Raw genomic sequence first — 18,730 nt, forward strand, 5'->3', positions numbered from 1 at the left:
TGGTCAACTTGGAGCCCATCACTGCTGACAGGATGTGCTGCTGCTTCTGCTGCTGCTGCTGCTGCGAGTAGCGCTGCTGATGACAGCCGGATTCACAACATCCTGCACGCGACCGAAACCCCACAGCGCAAACTTGCGGGAGGATGCGCACACAGACATCGGTCCTCAGAGTTTCCCCGTCCGGACTGGGGGGGAGAAGGATGCACGACCGACGTTTCCTGTTTGCATCCGTCCATGCACTGGCTCCGTGTGCATCCTTTGCTTCACTCGGAGCTGGTGTTCTCCTCAGCCAATCACAGCTCCGCTCTACAGAGAGAGACTCGTGAAGAGGAAACGGAGCTGGAAACTGAGCTCAAATCAAAACAACTCCGTCTGACAGAGAGAGAGAGAGAGAGAAGTGATAACCTGGAAAGAGGGACAGAAGGACAGACCCCGTGTTGTCAAACTCAAATTCACAGTTGGCCAAAATGTTAAAATCGGGACGATGTATCGAGCCAGGCGTAATATTTATTGAAAAAATGATGTCAGTCGTGCATGTTTTCCCTTCTCTCCAGATGTGATGAAGAATTTATTCATATGGAAACAAATTTTTTGTTTTGCGTAAACATTGAAACTCTGACATACATCGCTAATACTACAAATCCTGCCAGTATATATGTGCTATACACTGATGGGTCAACTTTAGTTCACATTTGATATGATCTCACGGGCCAAATACAATTACACTGCGTGTCTGATTTGGCCCCCGGACCGGAGTTTGACAGGTGTTAGATAGATCAGTGTTTGCCAAACTTTTTTTTTCTGGGGAACCACATTTTAAAAGTCTCAAACCTTCGCGACCCAAGTCAATAGACATTATTCATAAACTCCTGGGAAACATGATGTGAGACGACCCAAAAAAACAAAAAGAAAACTCTTGCGACCCACATGAGGGTTGCGACCCAGTCTTTGGGAAACAAGGAGATAGATAGATAGATTGATTATCCCTCTGGGTCCTGTGTTCTTTGTGTTTTTACATCTCCAACCTGCTAACCTGCTCTTTTCCCTACTTTAACAGACTAATTCATTTATTTTTCTCTCGGTTTAACTTGTTTTGCAACTGTTACTCATCAGCCTGTACTTGCCTTGCAGGTATTTTCTTTTTTTCTTTTTTTTTTAGGTGCAAATATTTGATATTCCTTAAATCCCCTCATGACATTTACCTGTTTCTTGTCACTACCTTCAGAGGATTGCAGGTTTCGTCATTCTGCTTCGAAATCCTCTGCTGAGTTTCACCATCGTCCACACCTGTCTTGTCCAATAGGACTGTAACGGTATTGAGCACTGACATGTGCCCCCGCCCCCACCTGCTCCACCCCCACCGGGTGTAGAGACTAACGACTGTTACTAGATGACACATCTCTTCCGTGTTTAAGTTTCTACCAAATGTGAATGTTCAAATCCATCGGGTTTGTTATGGGCTTTCACAGCCTCATCAAGGTTCTGTAAGTTGACATTTTGGGGAGAGATGGCTTCCATTGTTGTCTTCAGGCGAAGAATGACACCTGAGGCAAAAGAAAAAAACAGAGCAAAGAAACGCCTTCATCCTGAAGATAATGTTGGTCTCAGCCTTGTTGTTCCCATGTCCTGAGGCAGACCAAGTCACGTTCCCTCCAACAGACAACCCTAACTCTAACTCTAACCCTTTCATTCTTCACGAGCTGATGATGCTAACTGCAGTCAGTGGTGTACACCTCTGGATCTGTTATAATTCTCTGCTAACTTCAGTAACAACGCTATGGATACTTTCTACAACCACTCTAAGCATGGAGGCGCAACCAACAGGTGGACTCAGGTAGGACACTTTTTTTTTTACATTCTGTACAGTCAAGAGCTAAAACTGAGCAAACTCCAAATGTTAAGGATAGATACAAGGGTTTAGGTTCCATGGTTTGGTTCTGAAGAACATGATGTGAATGTGGTAGTTGTTTGTTCCATGAAAGAAAAGAAAAAACTCTCTCCTCTAACAATTTCCCTAAACCTGACAGGAGTGGATCTTTTGGAACTTTTTAGTCGTTTTAGTGCTAATCCAGTGTTAGCTGCCTCCGAGGCAAAGAACTCACTACAGAACCTGTCGCGTAGGTTTTTAGGATGTCTGTTAAAACCAGCAGACATCCTATCAGTGGGTCAGTTGGTACCGGGTTCCATTTTATTTATTTACAGTTTCTGATTCTGAACAATGCGACATCCAGACGAAGTTCTCCAGCTGATCTGAAAGGTCAAAGGTCCACGTTATCATCACAGTTGTTTTTTAACCTCAAAACTAGGTTTTGAGCAGAGAGTTCAACGCTGCTGTAAAACTGTAGGCTTTTAAAACCTGCTCCTGGCTTTGACATCAGAAGAAGTTTTACGTGAGAAAACACTTGAACTGCTTTCTCCAAAAAAACCTCCCCCCCAAAACAAAACAAACAAAAAACTGCTGTTTCTATTGGTTGCTTTTTGCGGTGGGACTTTGACACTTGGTCCGGCTGAACGGCTGCAGCTGTAAAAACACAAACTCTTAGCTTTACCATAGAGCTATTCCTGGCTGAACCAATAGAAGAAAGAGGTGCTTTTAGTTATGGGTGCCGTTTGTTGATGTCAGATCCGAACGTCAGATTTGACTTTAGGATCGCAGCCTTTGGGATCCTGCTCTTATCTTGACATTGGCTTAGTTTCTCTGTTTACTGTGACAACCTTTTACCCACAAACAACAAACTTGTACGAGAGCCTGTTTTTTAAGAGTCGGAGATCGTTTGGAAAATAATTAAAAGTGTTTGAGGAGTGGAATTAAGCAAATATGATGTTTACCTGAGCACCAACTTAACTGGAAAATCTAATCGTATGTTGGGCTGTTTTGGATTTGTCTCGTGGTCTCGTGTTGATTATCCTCGACGTTTGAAGCATGAAAAGAACAATAAAAATAAAAGGAGCGGGTCAGAAAGAAAATGTTTTTCTGGGACCGTCGTTCAGGACTAATCATGGCAGAGGTGAGAACGTCCATCTGCTCCGGGTCCGTTGGAGGCCCCTTCGCTCGGGCTGTGTTTATTTGATCGGACCCCGCTCAGGGAGCGCTGCACTCCACTCCACCGTCCCCTGCAGTTTGCTCTTCTCTCCCCTGAGCGATCCAGAGAGCCTTCGTCGTGCCGGTGAGGAAAAAAAAAAGAGTTAGGTTTGATCTTAAATGTAGCCTTTTCTTCATATAGAGGGCGCTGTGTCCACGCCGTGTGCTGAATAACTTGACTCACCTTTGTGTCGACTACGTCGGCTCACCTTTTTGAAATGAGTCACCCGCAGACAGCCACTGCAGCCAGATAAAGAAACCATTCATCAGGTGTTGTTTTTACGCTGAACTCACCGCATTTTTGAGGTCGCGCAGTTGCTCTGTGGCAGCGTTAGAGCTTGTGATGGAACACAGATGACTAATGATGACCTGTGGTTGCGTCTTAAGGCCTGTAGAGTGGCTGCTACGGACACTGTGTGCATTTGTGTCCCTGCGTCGGTGACAGGTTTATGGTGGAGTGGGTTAAAGTTTAATGGAGTCCTTGCAGTTACGTATTGAGGGGAAGTGAAAAGCCTGTTACCTACAATATCCACTGTTGCAGATCGGGTCGGAGCTATGCGTGGAACAAAGCGTCGAGGTGCACAGGAGTGATCAAGGTAAGACGGATTTAATGTCAATTCATTAACTGCAATATCTTTAACGACGGCGTGTGATATAAAAAGAAGTCGATGTTGAATCTGATCTGTAAAATATAAATAAACTGTTATATATAAATAATCCAAACCCAATAGAGCGTATGATAATATAGTTTAGGTCGTAGAGAGACTGAACTTGTCTGTGTGTCTGTGTGTGTACGTGGGTTTGTAACTATTTAAAAAATCACTGTCACTGATGCGACTACATCCCGGATTTTTTTTATTCCCTCAGGCACGTTTCATTGGCGACGTAAAAAATTTGGTGCCGTGGTACAGGGTAAGAATTTTTTTTTTGTTCTGTTGATTTTTAAAACATTTTTTTTATCAATGATCATCTTTAAAATACATTTTTTGCTTCTGTGTTTGGGTTGTTTTTGCTAATTTGAGCCATATATTGTTAGTTAGTTCATGTTAGTTTTTTTATTTACTTGTTTCTATTTAAATATTTGATTTTTGTTATATATATATATTTTTTTCTATTTCTCTCGCACGCTCTTTATTTATCATTATTATTCTGCATTTTTTAACAAAGATCATTTTCATGTACACATACATCTTTTTTCTGTATTTAATTTGTGACAAAAAAAAAATGCAGCAATTTGACTGCCAGAAGCTACAACGAGTCCATTCCTTGCCAGAGTCGCTCACTTAGCAGTTAATAAGTCATTTATAATGAATTATTAAAATCCTTAACTCGTAAAACTCAGTTGACTTGTTAGCAGCCATAAAAGGGTTCGAGGTTGGAGCACTTTAATCACAATGAGCGGCGTTTGTCTCGACAGGATTGAAGTTATTCTGCCGTCGTCTGTGTCGCCTGAGAATGGTGAAGAACACAATCGTCTTGGCCCTGCTGCTGCTGCTGGTGGCGGCTGTCGCCACTTTTCTGGGCGTCTTCTTCACGGTGGGGCAGAAGAAGCCCGGTCAGCAGGTGTACTGGAAGGCGGCCGTGGCCGCGGACGCTGGGCCGTGTTCGGACATCGGCAGGTGAGCGGACGCCGTTGACAGACAGTAACGTGTTTATGAGACCGGTCGGTGGGAAATCGATCGTTTTTTTAGGCTAGCTGTGGATCAATCACGGTTAAACACGATTTATCACTAATCACTGTCTTAATGTACATTTCTTGATTAATCACGATTAGTCACGATTAATCACGGTTTCACACCTGTTCTCGTTTGTGACTAATAAAAATGATGACATCATCAATGTGGAAAAAGGTGAAAAGATTATCTTCTAAACTAGAACTCAGAATGGCACACAGAGAGAGAGAGAGAGAGAGAGAGAGAGATCCTGTGTTTAAAATCTAATCTTCTTCTCTCTTGTTGTTTAATTATTACTTGACTCCACAGGGACATACTGAAGAGAGGAGGGTCGGCCGTGGACTCCTGTATCGCTGCTCTACTCTGTGTGGGTCTCATGAATGCTCACAGCATGGGGATTGGAGGAGGGCTTTTCCTAACGATCTACAACGCAGCAACTGGTGCGCACACACACACACACACACAGACACACAAAAATGTGTTCCTTCAGCCCCAATGTAACATTTAGTCACAGAAAGTTATATGATATAATATTTGTCAAAAGTTTCACGTTGATCAAAAGACGGAACTCGGAGAAGAACCTTTTCATTTTCTACCCTTTTTTTTTTTTTTTACGAAGCCACCGAGCCACTGGTTCCAAACCGGGATTTCTGATTTGTTCACTACTGGCCAAAGGTTAATGCCACCAAAACCACAGACATGAGACTTGAGTCAGTGTCAGTTAATCATACGCAGTGAATTACTTAATGTTAGCATTGCGTGAGTATTTAGCATTTCGATGAGCTACGGTTTTGACTGCTCCCTGTTTAAACTGAGATCATTTTAAAATATGCGTTGGCTAGCGTCTGATGTTTGCTTTTTTTTCTTTTTTAATACTACCTTATGTAACATCTAACACAATTTTGTTATGTTTTTTTTAAACCTTAATGTAGCTGGATTTACTCTGTTCTTCAACGACCGAATGGTCGCTAAAATATATATATTTTGGTTGACGTTTATGTATATACTGCATGTGAGCCCACTGTTAACATTTTTACTTTAACATTTGCTAACACTTGGCTAGCTAACATCAGAAGCTAGCTAACATTTCACTCATGGATTGCACCTTTGTATTGAGAAAGTCCACAACATAAGGATCGCCTGACGATTAACAAACTAACATGGCTTGCATGACAATTGGACATTGGAGTACGCGCATATGTACACGCATGTACACGCATGTACACGCATGTACGTACCTTCCAGAAAATGTATCTTGTTGCCCCATCAGGAAAAGTCGAGACCATCGATGCCAGAGAAACAGCCCCGCACGCTGCCACAGAGAACATGTTCGGAGACAACAAGGACCTAGCATTGAGGGGTAATGTTTAACGCTTACCTACAGATAATCGTACGAAGGAAAACATCGAGATATCCCACTGATGGAAACATGATTAAAGATCCGTACCGAACACAGTGTTCTTACCGTTTTGTTGTTCCGGTTTCGCAGGTGGTTTGGCGATTGCGGTTCCGGGGGAGATCCGAGGTTACCAGCTGGCACACCAGCGACACGGTAAACTGCCTTGGAAAGACTTGTTCCAGCCCAGCATTGAACTGGCAAAGAATGGCTTTCCTCTGGGTCGAGCTCTGGCCACATCTTTGTCGGAAAACAGTGACATTATCAAGAACGACACCACCCTGTGGTAGGAGGCCTCCGTCTCGCACACGTTGAGTTATGTTTTGCTGGTTGAAAAGTAACTTTGACAAACTGTGACATTTTCTCATGAACTCGTCCTACAGCGAGGTGTTCTGCGGTAAAGATAACGACGTCCTTAAAGAAAACGACACCATCAAATTTACCAAGCTCGCCGCAACTTACACCATAATAGCCAACGAGGGGGCAAACGCGTTTTATGAGGGACAACTGGCCCAGAACATGTTGGCAGACATTCGGGCCGCAGGTTGATATCGTTCATCTCTCTACTGATCTCATTTCCATTTTGAGTGGGATCCGTGATCACGTGTGCACTGACAGCCTTTGTCCGACTGTGCCTAGGCGGAATCATCACAATGGAGGATCTTAGGGATTATACGGCTGTCTTGGATGAGAAACCTATAAGTGTGGATCTGGGGGCGTACACCATGTTCTCTCCCAATGCCCCCTCCAGCGGCCCTGTGCTCACACTGATATTGAACATCCTAAAGGGTAAGCTTTGATTCCTGCTCCAAAAACAACTTGAGAAGAGGGGGAGTGAGGGGGAGTGAGGGAGAGAGAGAGGGAAGGGGAGGGGGATGGGGGCGGGGAGGGGGGTCTAAAAGAAAACCTGCTCCATCTCCAGGATAAATACATCACCTGACGGTAACTACAGACCAGAGAAGGTTTGAAGAAGACATCGTATGATCCATTACTACCACAACTTTATTTCAACCTTCGCCCTGAACCCAACCTTTGACTCTATAAACCACACTGTCATGGCCCAGTAAAAGAGGTTGAAGTACTTTTGACCCCTCAGTACTGTGTACACCTTTTAAATGAGTAATTCTGAGAGGATGGGTGATAAAATAAAAGGACAGTAGGTGGAGAAAAGTGTTCAGGCAGGACGGACTGGATGGAGTCAGGAGTGACGTGTGACAGAAGAAGAGCAGCAGAGTTGAAAGGTCAGGTTTATGGGACAGTAGTGAGACATGCTATGATGATTGGTTGAGAGACAGTGACTGTGTCTGCCAGACAAACGTCTGAGTTGAAGGTGATGAGGATCTGACGGATCTGACGGATCTGGTTCGACAGTGAAGGATAGATAGAGAGAGAGAGAGATAGATAGATAGATAGATAGAGAGAGAGAGAGAGATAGAGATAGAGATAGATAGATAGAGAGAGATAGAGAGAGAGAGATAGATAGATAGATACATAGATAGATACATAGATAGAGAGAGATAGATAGATAGATAGAGAGAGAGATAGATAGAGATAGATAGATAGAGAGATAGAGAGAGAGATAGATAGATAGATAGAGAGAGAGAGAGATAGATAGATACATAGATAGATACATAGATAGATACATAGAGAGAGAGAGATAGAGAGAGAGAGATAGATAGATAGATAGATCGATAGATAGATAGATAGATAGATCGATAGATAGATAGATAGATAGATCGATAGATAGATAGATAGATAGAGAGAGAGAGATAGATAGAGAGAGATAGATAGATAGATAGATCGATTGATCAATAGACCGACCGACAGGTAGAACTTTATTCATCTTTCAGGAGTTCCATTCAGGTCATTCAGAGATGTATAAATGTGGTGATGGAGAACAGCTCCACATATAGAGACAAACAGTGATAAAAATGTTCTCATACCGACGGTTAATTTAAAATGAACAGTTTTTGTTTTTACAAAAACCAACAGGGTTGATTATTCAGATATTCTATTGAAAGTACAGCCTTACAGTCAAAGAGGTAAGAGAGTAAAATAAAACAGTCGGACGTGTGAAGCGCTTCATCTCCTTGAACCTTGAATCTTTCCTCTCCCTGAGCCGAACTAACAGTGTCCTGTTCTTCTGCCACACTTTCTCTGGTCTCAGCCATTTACTTCTAATTGGACACAGCCGAGCGGTTTTTAGTGAGTGGCCAAAACCCTCACCCTGACTCTCCTGACACCTGACTCCGACTCTTCTGTCAAACCAAACCAAACCGACCCTCAGAGGATTTTTCTCTCTCCTTTACTTTCCTTTTGTGGCTCAGATTAAAACCCGAAGCCTTGGTCGCTGCTCGTGGCCTGTATAATATCGCAGAACCGGACTGGCCTATTTGATCTCTCTTCGTATTTGAACAATGGTTGGATTTTTTATTTACTTATTTTTTTTACAGGCTACAACTTCAACTCAGAAAGCGTGTCCAGTACGGAAAAAAAGATCACAACGTACCATCGCATCATCGAGGCCTTTCGTTTTGCGTATGCCAAGAGGTCGTTACTGGGAGATCCGGCTTTTCTCAACATTACAAACGTAAGGCCGGAGCTTAAACCTCACGCTTGTACAAAGTCTTAGTCTTCGTTCACTGAAGTCTCCCCGAAGCTGAAGCTGACGTGTCTGTCTGCGTGCTTTACATTTGGCATTATTTTGTTTAAAATAGAATTAAAGTTAAATATCTCTGGGATACTGCGTGACACACAGCCCCGGGTATTTACATAGTCTAACCTTTACAGAGACGTTGGGAGGAGGCGGGTGATTTATGTTCTGGGTTTAAATATGCAGACGTGCCAGTGTGGGTTTTTGAAGAGCACATGTTCAATTTTAAACCACTTTTTTTAACTTTATGTATATTTCTTCAACAAATAATTAGAAAAGTTTTTAAATTAACATTTAAATGTATGTCTTACTTTCACCCCCTGAAGCTCATCCATAACCTGACCTCATCCTTCTATGCTGATGAGCTGCGTAAAAAGATCACAGACCACACCACACATGAGATGAGCTACTACGAGCCACAGTTTTATCTGCCTGAAAACCGTGGAACCTCACACATATCTGTAGTGGCCGAAGACGGCAGCGCCGTGGCGGCCACGAGCACCATCAACAAATAGTACGACCGCCGTCACGGTAAAATACTGGTATTTGAACCTTTGCTGGTTTCCTTGTCCGTGACGCAGCTGTTCTGATGTTGCAGTCTGGGCTCCAAAGTCATGTCAAAATCCACGGGGATCATTTTCAACAATGAGATGGACGACTTCAGCTCGCCCAACTTCACCAACAGCTTTGGAGTTCCCCCTTCGCCCAGCAACTTCATCAGGCCAGGTTGGTGTGGAGACTAAGAATCATCTGGAAACAGACGCTTCACGTGCTGTGTGATCGGATCGGATTTGACTAAATTGATGAGCAGCGAAGCTCGAGTTTAGGTGTTTTTTGCAGGCGTGAATAAATGACAACTAACCCAAGAGATCCTACTGATCGTAGCACGGCCCCAAGTATTTTGATAGTCTGAAGGTTTGATCAAATCTAGAACTGTACAAACCAGAGACTTTATTTTTCCTAGTGTGGTTGTTGAGGGTGAAAGAAGTGAAGGCGAAACCAGTTTCCCAACTGTTAGCATTGGCCACATATTTTTTTTTGTCCTTTTTTCATTTTGATTCTACTTGGAAAGAAAACTTTTACATGACACTGAAAAAAAATCCCAAATTTCTTTCCTGGTAACTTGAATTTAACATCAAAGTTTTCAAGAGGCTAGCTACGTTCACTTATATCAATTTGAAAGACTGGTCGTTCCGGTCGTTCTGAGGAGTTTTTCTGACGGCTAATGCCATAAACTGCTATTTTACAACCGTAAACGTAAACCTTTTTATTCCAAGGTAAAAGGCCGATGTCGTCTATGTGTCCGACAATTCTCCTGGATAAAAACAACAAAGTGAAGATGGTGGTCGGAGGTTCTGGAGGAACAAAAATCACCACTGCTACTGCTCAGGTGAGATGAAAACATCACCATACTGTCTGTCAGGGAGTCCGTCATCCAACAGGGGGCGTCAGAGCCCGTCATCCAACAGGGGGCGCCAGAGTCCGTCATCCAACAGGGGGCGCCAGAGTCCGTCATCCAACAGGGGGCGTCAGAGCCCGTCATCCAACAGGGGGCGCCAGAGTCCGTCATCCAACAGGGGGCGCCAGAGTCCGTCATCCAACAGGGGGCGCCAGAGTCCGTCATCCAACAGGGGGCGTCAGAGCCCGTCATCCAACAGGGGGCGCCAGAGTCCGTCATCCAACAGGGGTTAACATTTAAAACGGTCAAAGTCATGGACCAAACAGTTAGTTAACATTTTTGAACTTTCGATTCAGAGAAAGATCAATGTACGTGATCGGAGATTTGTGTTTTCGATAAACAAATGTAACTCATTTGTGAAGTGCTCAGCTCTGGTGGGCCACACAAAATGATGTAGTGGGCCTCATTCGGCCCACGGGCCTTGAGTTTGACATACCATTCCAACCAGTCAAAAATGTAATCTGAGCTGCTCTCGTCCACAGGTCATCCTCCAGGCCCTCTACTTCGACCAGGTCGTACACAAAGCCGTGACGAACTCTCGGCTCCACAACCAGCTGTTTCCCAACAACACTTTGTTCGAGGACAGCTTTGACGAAGTAAGTGTCACGCGATGTAAACAACGGTGATGTGTGTGTTTGTGTGTGTGTGTGTGTGAGTAACCAGGTCGTCTGGGGCTTTAGAGGCACGATCCTTCAAAGCAGCGCTGCCCCCGGTGTTCATTAAATTCACCTTCAGAAAAACACATCACCTGGTCTCTGGTAAATAAAACACCAGTGATTACCAACCATCATTACATGAAGTCGTATTTTCAGTTTGAGTTTTCAAGGTTTATGACCAGTACAGCGTGCTGCATGTCAGCGTTTCTAATTAGCCTCCTCTGAGGCGCTGACAACTATAAAAAAAAACACCAACCCTGCTGTAAACATTTATCTCCCGCTGTATGTTAGATAACAGCTCATGACTCATGAACTACCAGGTGTAATTACCTACCAAAAACAAAAAGACACCGATGCAAATGTAGCCTGAAGGAAAACCCCCTGGCTTTAAACATTTAAATATGTACTTTTTATTACCCCGGGGTATTTTACTAGACAAATAAGACAGACTGGATACTTTAACTCCGTGATGAAAACAAATCAACAAAATAGAACAACTGCCCCTTTAAAGCGGGGGGGGGAGAGGGGGGGGGCACATCAGCAATACAGTTCCCTCTTGAAGGGTCAGATGTAAATGGAGGACTGTATAGATCAGGGGTCCCCAACCCCTGGTCCGCGGACCAGTACCAGTCCATAGGACACCATGAAAAAAAAATGTACTTAATTTTTACTAATTTACTTCATTCAAAGAAAATCCAGTCATGTCCATTTACTTTCATAATTTAAAAATAATCTGTCAATATTTTCAAAATAAAAGTCCTTCAGACTCTGATACAAACAGAACAGAGTCTAAAAGATGTTTTATTTTTGAAAATGTACTGATCCTTCAATGCTCAGCACCTTGGTACCGGTCTGTGGTACCAGGTGGTACTGGCTGACCAGTCCTGACCAGGAACACAAAAGGTCGGAGACCAGATGTCACTACTCCATAACAGACTAGAACATGTTTCTGCCGTTGATTATTATTTGTTCAAGTTAAAAATATTGTTCATTGCTGTTAAATAATAAGAAAAAACTTTTAGTTTCTCAGGTTAAGAAACTCTGCTGCATGGACTTTACTAAATTTTTTAATCTCCCGCTGCATGGACTTTACTAAATTCTTTTTAATCTCTCGTGGGCCGCGGAAATCTGCTTGGCGGGCTGCATTTGGCCCCCGGGCCACGAGTTTGAAACTTATGTAAGGCTGACGAATCACAAAATTATGACATCATACGATCTTTACCCCTCACCGCATCCAGCGTTTAGTAGCAGGTGACAGATCTGGTTTATTATTTACAGTAGTAACCTCAAGTACAACCTCTGAAAATACCCAGGACGTGTCTCGCAGTACTCCGACTTCTGACTGTTGTCGCCTTAACGCAGTACATTCTCCTGTTTTCCAGAACGTCGTTGATGGTTTGAAAGCGAAAAACCACCAGACGGAGTTCCCGAGTTCAAATGTAGCAGTGGTGCAGGCGGTGGTTGGTTACGATAAAGGACTCCTCGCTCAGTCGGACCCTCGCAAGTGGGCGTACGCCGCAGGGTACTGATGGTACACGCACCTCTGGTTGTACACAGTCTGTGTGGATATACCAGCTCCACTGGTAGCGGAGAGTTTTATAGACGCCATAAAGAAGCGTCCGGGGACCGTCGTCAGCTGTTCTGGGCCGCTAATGTTCTCTCATTAAGATTGAGCAACATCCACAGGAACCGTTCCCCCGAGATAACGAGAACATAACGAGAACAACGTATCGGCTTGACCTTCAATATTAAATATTTACTTCTTTACTTCTGTCCTTCGTTCTTCCCTGCTGTTTCCTTTAGTTTTTCATATATATTTTTTAAAGCTTTACTGAATTCAAATGTATTTCAATAATGTAGCTCCTTGTCCATTCCCCTGCAGGGGGTGCTATAAGAACATTCTTAGAAGTGATCATTTTTGCTTATAGGAATTGCATGTGGAATGGAATTGTAGTGTTTTGGGGGGGCGTGGTCTTGTTTGTCCGATCTGGGCCACAAAAAAAAAAAAACGATTGTTTAAAAACTTCACTGGACAAAATGTTGGTCATTTTGTTTTGGCTCGATGAACTCCTAAAAGTAGCACAACAACGCTATAGTAACAGTACCGTTACCGTTAAGAGTTCCAAACCTTCCTAATGCTATAATTCTTCTTCTTGACCCCAGGCTGACCCCGCCCCTCCCCCACTCTGGACTCAACTCTTAGCTTTTTTAAAAGGGATTTTTTGTTTAACATAGAAACTTGGAACGGTAGAATAAAGAAACTACAAGCAGAGGGCAGCAGAGTGCCACACCTTTGACCTCTGACACAGAGTTATAACTGACTGAACGCAATTGTTAGGGACGTCTGTGTATTAACTTTTTGCCGATATCCGATATTGTTCAACCACTTAATTTCCAATTCCGTTTTTTTTAAAACCCTGAATTAAGATACTGTTAATTACCTGGTGATATTTATTTATTCATCTGCATTGCTGCCATCTAGTGGCTTTCACATTAATATACCGCCGTTTTTTTTTTTTACCCCCAAAACTATTGTTTGATTATACATCACTTGGGGAAACCCAGGCGTTGCGTTGTCGGGTTTTTTCATTATCGGAGGAAAAAGCGTTAAGGATTCTTACAGATATTACATAGTTATGCTAACGTCAGACAGAACCTACTTTAAATTAAATTTCAGTATCGCACATAAATACATGACTCGATGACTAGATTATATCCTGGTTGTGAAGCACGTAATCAGCTGTTTTTAGTTTTATTAAACTATAAAGAACAGAACACACTGATTAAATACGTACGAAAGAACAAACCTCTCGTGCGGAGTGAGAGCTGCGATCGGAGCACGGCTCCACCGCACGGCTGACTCACAGACAAACAACAGGCCGACGGCTCATTTTTAATAACAGTAATTTCCCACAACCCAGAGTGCAATGACCTGTAATAAGGCCATAACAACATTACAGCCGCCGCTGCACACTGTCACCACTAGAGCTCAGGACTGTCTGTAACTGTGTGGCGTGTTACGTAATCACAGAACTGTACGGTTCCCAGCTCCAAACCACTGGATCCTGTGAAATTAAAGCTCAGTTCAATTTTTTTTTTCTTTGTTTTCCCATGTCTTCCCAGCATTGATTTATTAACTCACTTTTCATCAAATGGGTAAAAACAGATGCTGCAGATTCTTCGTTTTTTTCTTTTTTATTTGTTTCTTTTATGTTTTGTTTTGTTCCCGTCTGAAAATGAACGGGTTCAGGATCCGGTTCGTTGTTGACGTTAAACTGAACGTCGGTGTGAATGTGAGCGTTTACAGTTGTTTGTGGCTCTGTCATGGACTAGCTAGCTTTCTAGGTCACCTGGTAGCCCCCCCCCCCTCCCATGGACATTTTTTCTGGGGACCCATATTTTAAAAATCACAAACCTTCACGACCCAAGTCAATAGACATTATTCGTAAACTCCTGGGAAACATGATGCGAGACGACCCCAGAAAAAAACAAAAATTTTTTACCCAGTCTTTGGGAAACAATGACCTGTGGTGTCCGTGGGGTATGTTCTAAAAATAAAACTAGTCAACAAGAGAGTCTAAAATATTACTGTTATTGTTTTTGTTTTTTAATCAGTTCCACCAACACTGACGTTCGAGTCAGTGACGATGGTAAGAAGAGCGCCTGCTATTGGTGGTCTGAAGAGTTGGTTTTCTTTTGAATTATTATGACGTTGTTCAGGAAGTCTGTATCAAACAAGTAGCTCTTTGTTTTACTGAGTGACCTTCAAAGTAGCTCTCAGTTTCAGAAAGGTCGGTGACCCCTGGTGTAGACCCCGCCCCTGACCTCTGTGATTGGCTACAGCCCTCCTTTATTTGTACAAGGGCGAGTGGAGACTAAAATTCCACAACCGTCTAAATGGTGTCTAGATCAGATGACGTCTTTTTTAAATTACCTTCCGTGAGGCGTTTAAAGAGGTTTCAGCGCGTGGACGTTTGGCCTCTCGGCTCATCCGTCAACGTTTGACCGTGAAAAGGATGAAACAGTCGGACGGGAATAGATTCACTAATTTAGACGCTATATTTTTAATTAATTAATTAATTTTATTTTACCAGTGATGTTTTTGCTGATTTTCCCTCTTCACCATGTCCTTGATGTTTTCACTAAATGACCGGCTCCACCTACAGGCAAGAGAGTGAAGTACACACACAGCACTAAAGATGTTGTAAAGATAGAACTGGTCGACGAGTGAGTGAACAATTCATGAGCAAATCATTTCCCTGCAGTTCAAGTGGGTGCAGTTACCGAGGTGGAGACGAGTGTCTGGAACTGTTTGTCCCCAGAACCAGAACCAGAACCAGACGGAGCCGGTTTCCAGAACCAGAACCAGAACCAGACGGGTTCTAAATGAAAGAAAAGGAAAAATGAGAATTCAGACGGTGTAGCTGTAGGTGGAAAAATCACTGGTTCACGGGTTCAAATCCCAGGTTTTCCTTCGAGCTCAAAAACATGCTCAGGTTGATGGATCACTGTTAACTGACTGTAAGTGTGAATGTGAGTGTGAAGGGTTATATGTCGTAGTATGACCCCCCCCCCCCCAGCCCCCCGGTGGATAATGGATGGATGGAGCATGACTCAATACGTTGGTGAGTCCAGCCCTGAATCTACAAACGGATATTTCTGCTACTTGTAGAACAATATTTGTTGTGAAACAAACAAACAAAAACGTTGCTGATGGAACGACATCGTGACTAAAAATGTGCTGTAAAAATTCTGAAGCTTCACTGCGACCGGAGTCACGTCTTTACATCCGCGGTCCCTTTAAATTAGGTCATATATAAGGGAGTGTGTGTGTGTGTGTGTGTGTGAATTAGCCTTGTTTGTCACACAAAGAAAGAGAGCGGGGCTTCAGTCACAGACGTTAGGCGTTTGCACCGTTCCATAATTCACTTCCTTTGGCTCCGAGGGCAGAAAAAAAAAAAAAAAAAATCCAGAGCAGAATCCACTTAAAAATCATCACTAATTCACGAGTCTCTCCAGTGAAATGTTATCTCATTACTGCAACTGTTGTTTCACAGCAAAACTGCTGGGAGTGTGTGTGTGTGTGTGTGTGTGTGTGTGTGAATGATTACTGATCACACTCTACAAACATCCAGAGATAAATGTTTAAATATCTGCAGCACAGAAGGTGAGCGTTAACAGAAAAGACTGAAGGTTTTAGACTCAGATTTATTTCAACAGCACAGCTTCACAGTTCAGACATAAAAAAAAACAATAAAAAAAAAACGATTTGCACAGTAGAAAATATCAAAAAGTATCACAAAGTAACAGTAACAGTAACATGTCAGGTACATCATGTACTGCAGTGGTTCCCAACCACCACAGATATAACAATCCCCTGATCATCGACTAAAACCCCAGCCTGTTTAGTTGAAGACAACGCTGATATACTGGCAGGAATTGAAGAAAGAAACTCACAAAGATCTTCTTCAACAGTTCTGTTTGTCTCTCCTTTTTTTTTAGTGTTCATAGCCCTCTGCTGCCCCCTAGCAAAAAGAGTATTTATTCTTCTGTCTTTCATGCTTTGACGAGCAAAGAAAATTACATGAAATGAATAAATAATAGTTTTCAACCCAATTAAGTAAAATTGGATAATTGTCCACGGCTAACGATCTCTCACGGGACACTAGTGGGCCGCGGCGCAGTGGTTGGGACTCACTGGTGTACAGTATCAGTGTCAGGGCGGCAACGTGAAAATGCAAAATTCTGTGTAAACACTCTGGCAAGCACCCGGTATACTGGTATACCTACACTAGTGGGGACAATGTTTTGAAGAGACTCCGCAGAGACGGGGACACCTGTTTTGTCGGGGACATTTTGCAGAGTCCAACTGAATAAGAAGGAACTAGAAAAGTTCAACACTTAGAGTTTGGATTCAGAGTTCATTTTTTTTGGACAGTGAAGGTGAAGTGTGTGTGAATTGTCCATAAAACGTATAAAGTTTTTTGTAGTAAAAGTAGCAGCCGTGTGGTGCGGTTATAATGATACGATCAACTGTAAAAGTTCACGTTTTAATAAGAGCGACTGTGATTGGCTTTGACAGAATAGGCACTGGTGATTGGAGGAAACAACAACTGCTTTCTTTTGCCCTTTTATTATATTTGAATATTTGTCATTTGAAACTATTTTTTAATATATTGTTTTTCTTAACCACATACAGTTTTTAAATTATTTTAATAATGTTTAGAATTTTTCTTTCATCTAATATATTGTTTTTCTTAACCACATACATTTTTTAAATTTTTTATTATTATTTAGTTTTTCATCAGTTTCAGGCTACTTTAAAGGTAAAAACCAATAAAAATAAAACAACTTTTAGTTGTTTTTTGTTTTTTGTTAGCATTTTTTAAGCTAGCTTGGAGCACCACGCCTGAGTGTATGATCTGGATTTGTGGTCAATTTATATAGAAATGAAACTCCCTTCTGACAAACTTCTACTGATTTCTACTATATTGTTAACTTCATTACATTTCTGTTGTTTTATTTTTTCTTATCTTAGTCTTTTTTTCAATATCAAAGGCTACGTTAAGGCCATTTTTGTGCCTCTTTTTTATCCACTCTGTCGTTTATTTTCCACTTTTGGACTTCAGACCTCATTCTCATCACCTCACAACATTTTTCTGACTTATATCTGACCCGCGACGAACCCTGAGTGATAGGGAGAGCGATGGAACAACATGAACTGAAGGGGAAACTCAGACACCGAACTGCAGGGACTAAAAATAAACCTGACGTGAAGAAGTCTCTCTGCATCTCTGTTCAGTGACGAGTCGACCACACCATCAGATAAAGACCACCATCGGATTCTGACTCCTTCGCTTCTTCTTCCCGGCAAAGAAAATCAGACGTCTGTCGACGACTGCAGCCTCAAATGGAAAAGCCTGACTGGAAAGTAGCACCACTTAGTGGATGAAAAGGAGTACTGAGTCTGTTTTGTTTTTGACTTTTTGAAAATGCCTCGTCACGGTTGTAAACTTCAGACTTCAGACACAGGGAGGCGGCACACGTACGGTCGTTAAGGTCTTGTTTGGGGGTGGAGGGGTTGGGGGTTCAATACCCTGAAGCCATTCCGTTCTTCCTCTTGTCCGACACGGCGGTGATGCAGCCTTTCTCTTTTTTAACAGCACTCACGACGTTAAAGAAGTATTTTGATTCGCGGAGTTTGTGTCCAAAAGCTTGGAGGCGTTTGGTCACGGCCTGTGGACACACACACACACACACACACACACACACACACATCGGAGCGGTGAAGTATCGACACCACATCAACATTCTGTGGGTCGGTTACGTTTCGTCCTACCTCGTCGAAGCGGCGCTCAAAGTTGAGATTGTTCTTGGAGTCGACGAACACGATGGGGGCAGCGACGGCGTCTGCCAGACTCTTCCCCAGAAACAGGTGATTGATTATGGACTGAGACGAGAAGAAGATCAGGCAACGTCAGGGCAACGGCTGGAACATGAGCAGCTACATTTAAAAGGGTGTAGTTGTGGGTGTAGTTGTGGGTGTAGTTGTGGGTGTAGTTGTGGGTGTAGTTGTGGGTGTAGTTGTGGGTGTAGTTGTGGGTGTAGTTGTGGGTGTAGTTGTGGGTGTAGTTGTGGGTGTAGTTGTTGTTACCGAGGCCACGGCCGTGATGATCATACTCCCCCCTGATCCACCAATCACCAGCAGCTCTCCAGACTCTGACTCCAGAACCACAGGAGTCATGGAGGACGGAGGCTGTTCACCTTCACAGACAGGAAACATGAGACTCCTCACATCCATCCTTCATCCA

At 42.9% G+C, this 18,730-nt stretch overlaps 2 protein-coding genes across 3 annotated transcripts in view; one reads left to right on the forward strand and one right to left on the reverse strand.

The window, feature by feature from the left end:
• The first annotated feature begins 1,088 nt into the window (after positions 1-1,088).
• LOC103390453 (glutathione hydrolase 1 proenzyme) lies at positions 1,089-14,013 on the forward strand. 2 transcript variants are annotated; one of them, XM_008326315.3, is made up of 15 exons: positions 1,089-1,834; positions 3,624-3,678; positions 3,950-3,994; positions 4,500-4,701; positions 5,065-5,195; positions 6,026-6,115; positions 6,245-6,437; positions 6,535-6,695; positions 6,791-6,940; positions 8,605-8,741; positions 9,131-9,318; positions 9,403-9,530; positions 10,082-10,194; positions 10,746-10,859; positions 12,302-14,013. In XM_008326315.3, exons 1-15 carry the CDS (start codon positions 1,778-1,780, stop codon positions 12,446-12,448), a joined length of 1,911 nt encoding a protein of 636 aa, XP_008324537.1. In that variant the 5' UTR covers positions 1,089-1,777; the 3' UTR covers positions 12,449-14,013. The 2 variants fall into 2 exon arrangements, with proteins under 2 accessions (XP_008324537.1, XP_016894498.1); XM_017039009.2 differs by lacking the exon at positions 1,089-1,834 and adding an exon at positions 3,025-3,167.
• A 3,205-nt stretch (positions 14,014-17,218) lies between these two features.
• LOC103390452 (glutathione hydrolase 5 proenzyme-like) overlaps positions 17,219-18,730 on the reverse strand; it is a 10,305-nt gene continuing 8,793 nt past the window's right edge. The window contains exons 10-12 of the mRNA XM_008326314.3: positions 18,574-18,683; positions 18,259-18,369; positions 17,219-18,155 (exon numbers count right to left, since the gene is read on the reverse strand). Of these exons, the coding sequence (XP_008324536.1) occupies positions 18,009-18,155; positions 18,259-18,369; positions 18,574-18,683 (368 nt within the window). The 3' untranslated portion in view covers positions 17,219-18,008. The remainder of the gene's footprint in view (positions 18,156-18,258; positions 18,370-18,573; positions 18,684-18,730) is intronic.

This window comes from Cynoglossus semilaevis, chromosome 14 (assembly GCF_000523025.1).
Source record: "Cynoglossus semilaevis isolate Cse_v1.0 chromosome 14, Cse_v1.0, whole genome shotgun sequence".
NCBI lineage: Eukaryota > Metazoa > Chordata > Actinopteri > Pleuronectiformes > Cynoglossidae > Cynoglossus > Cynoglossus semilaevis.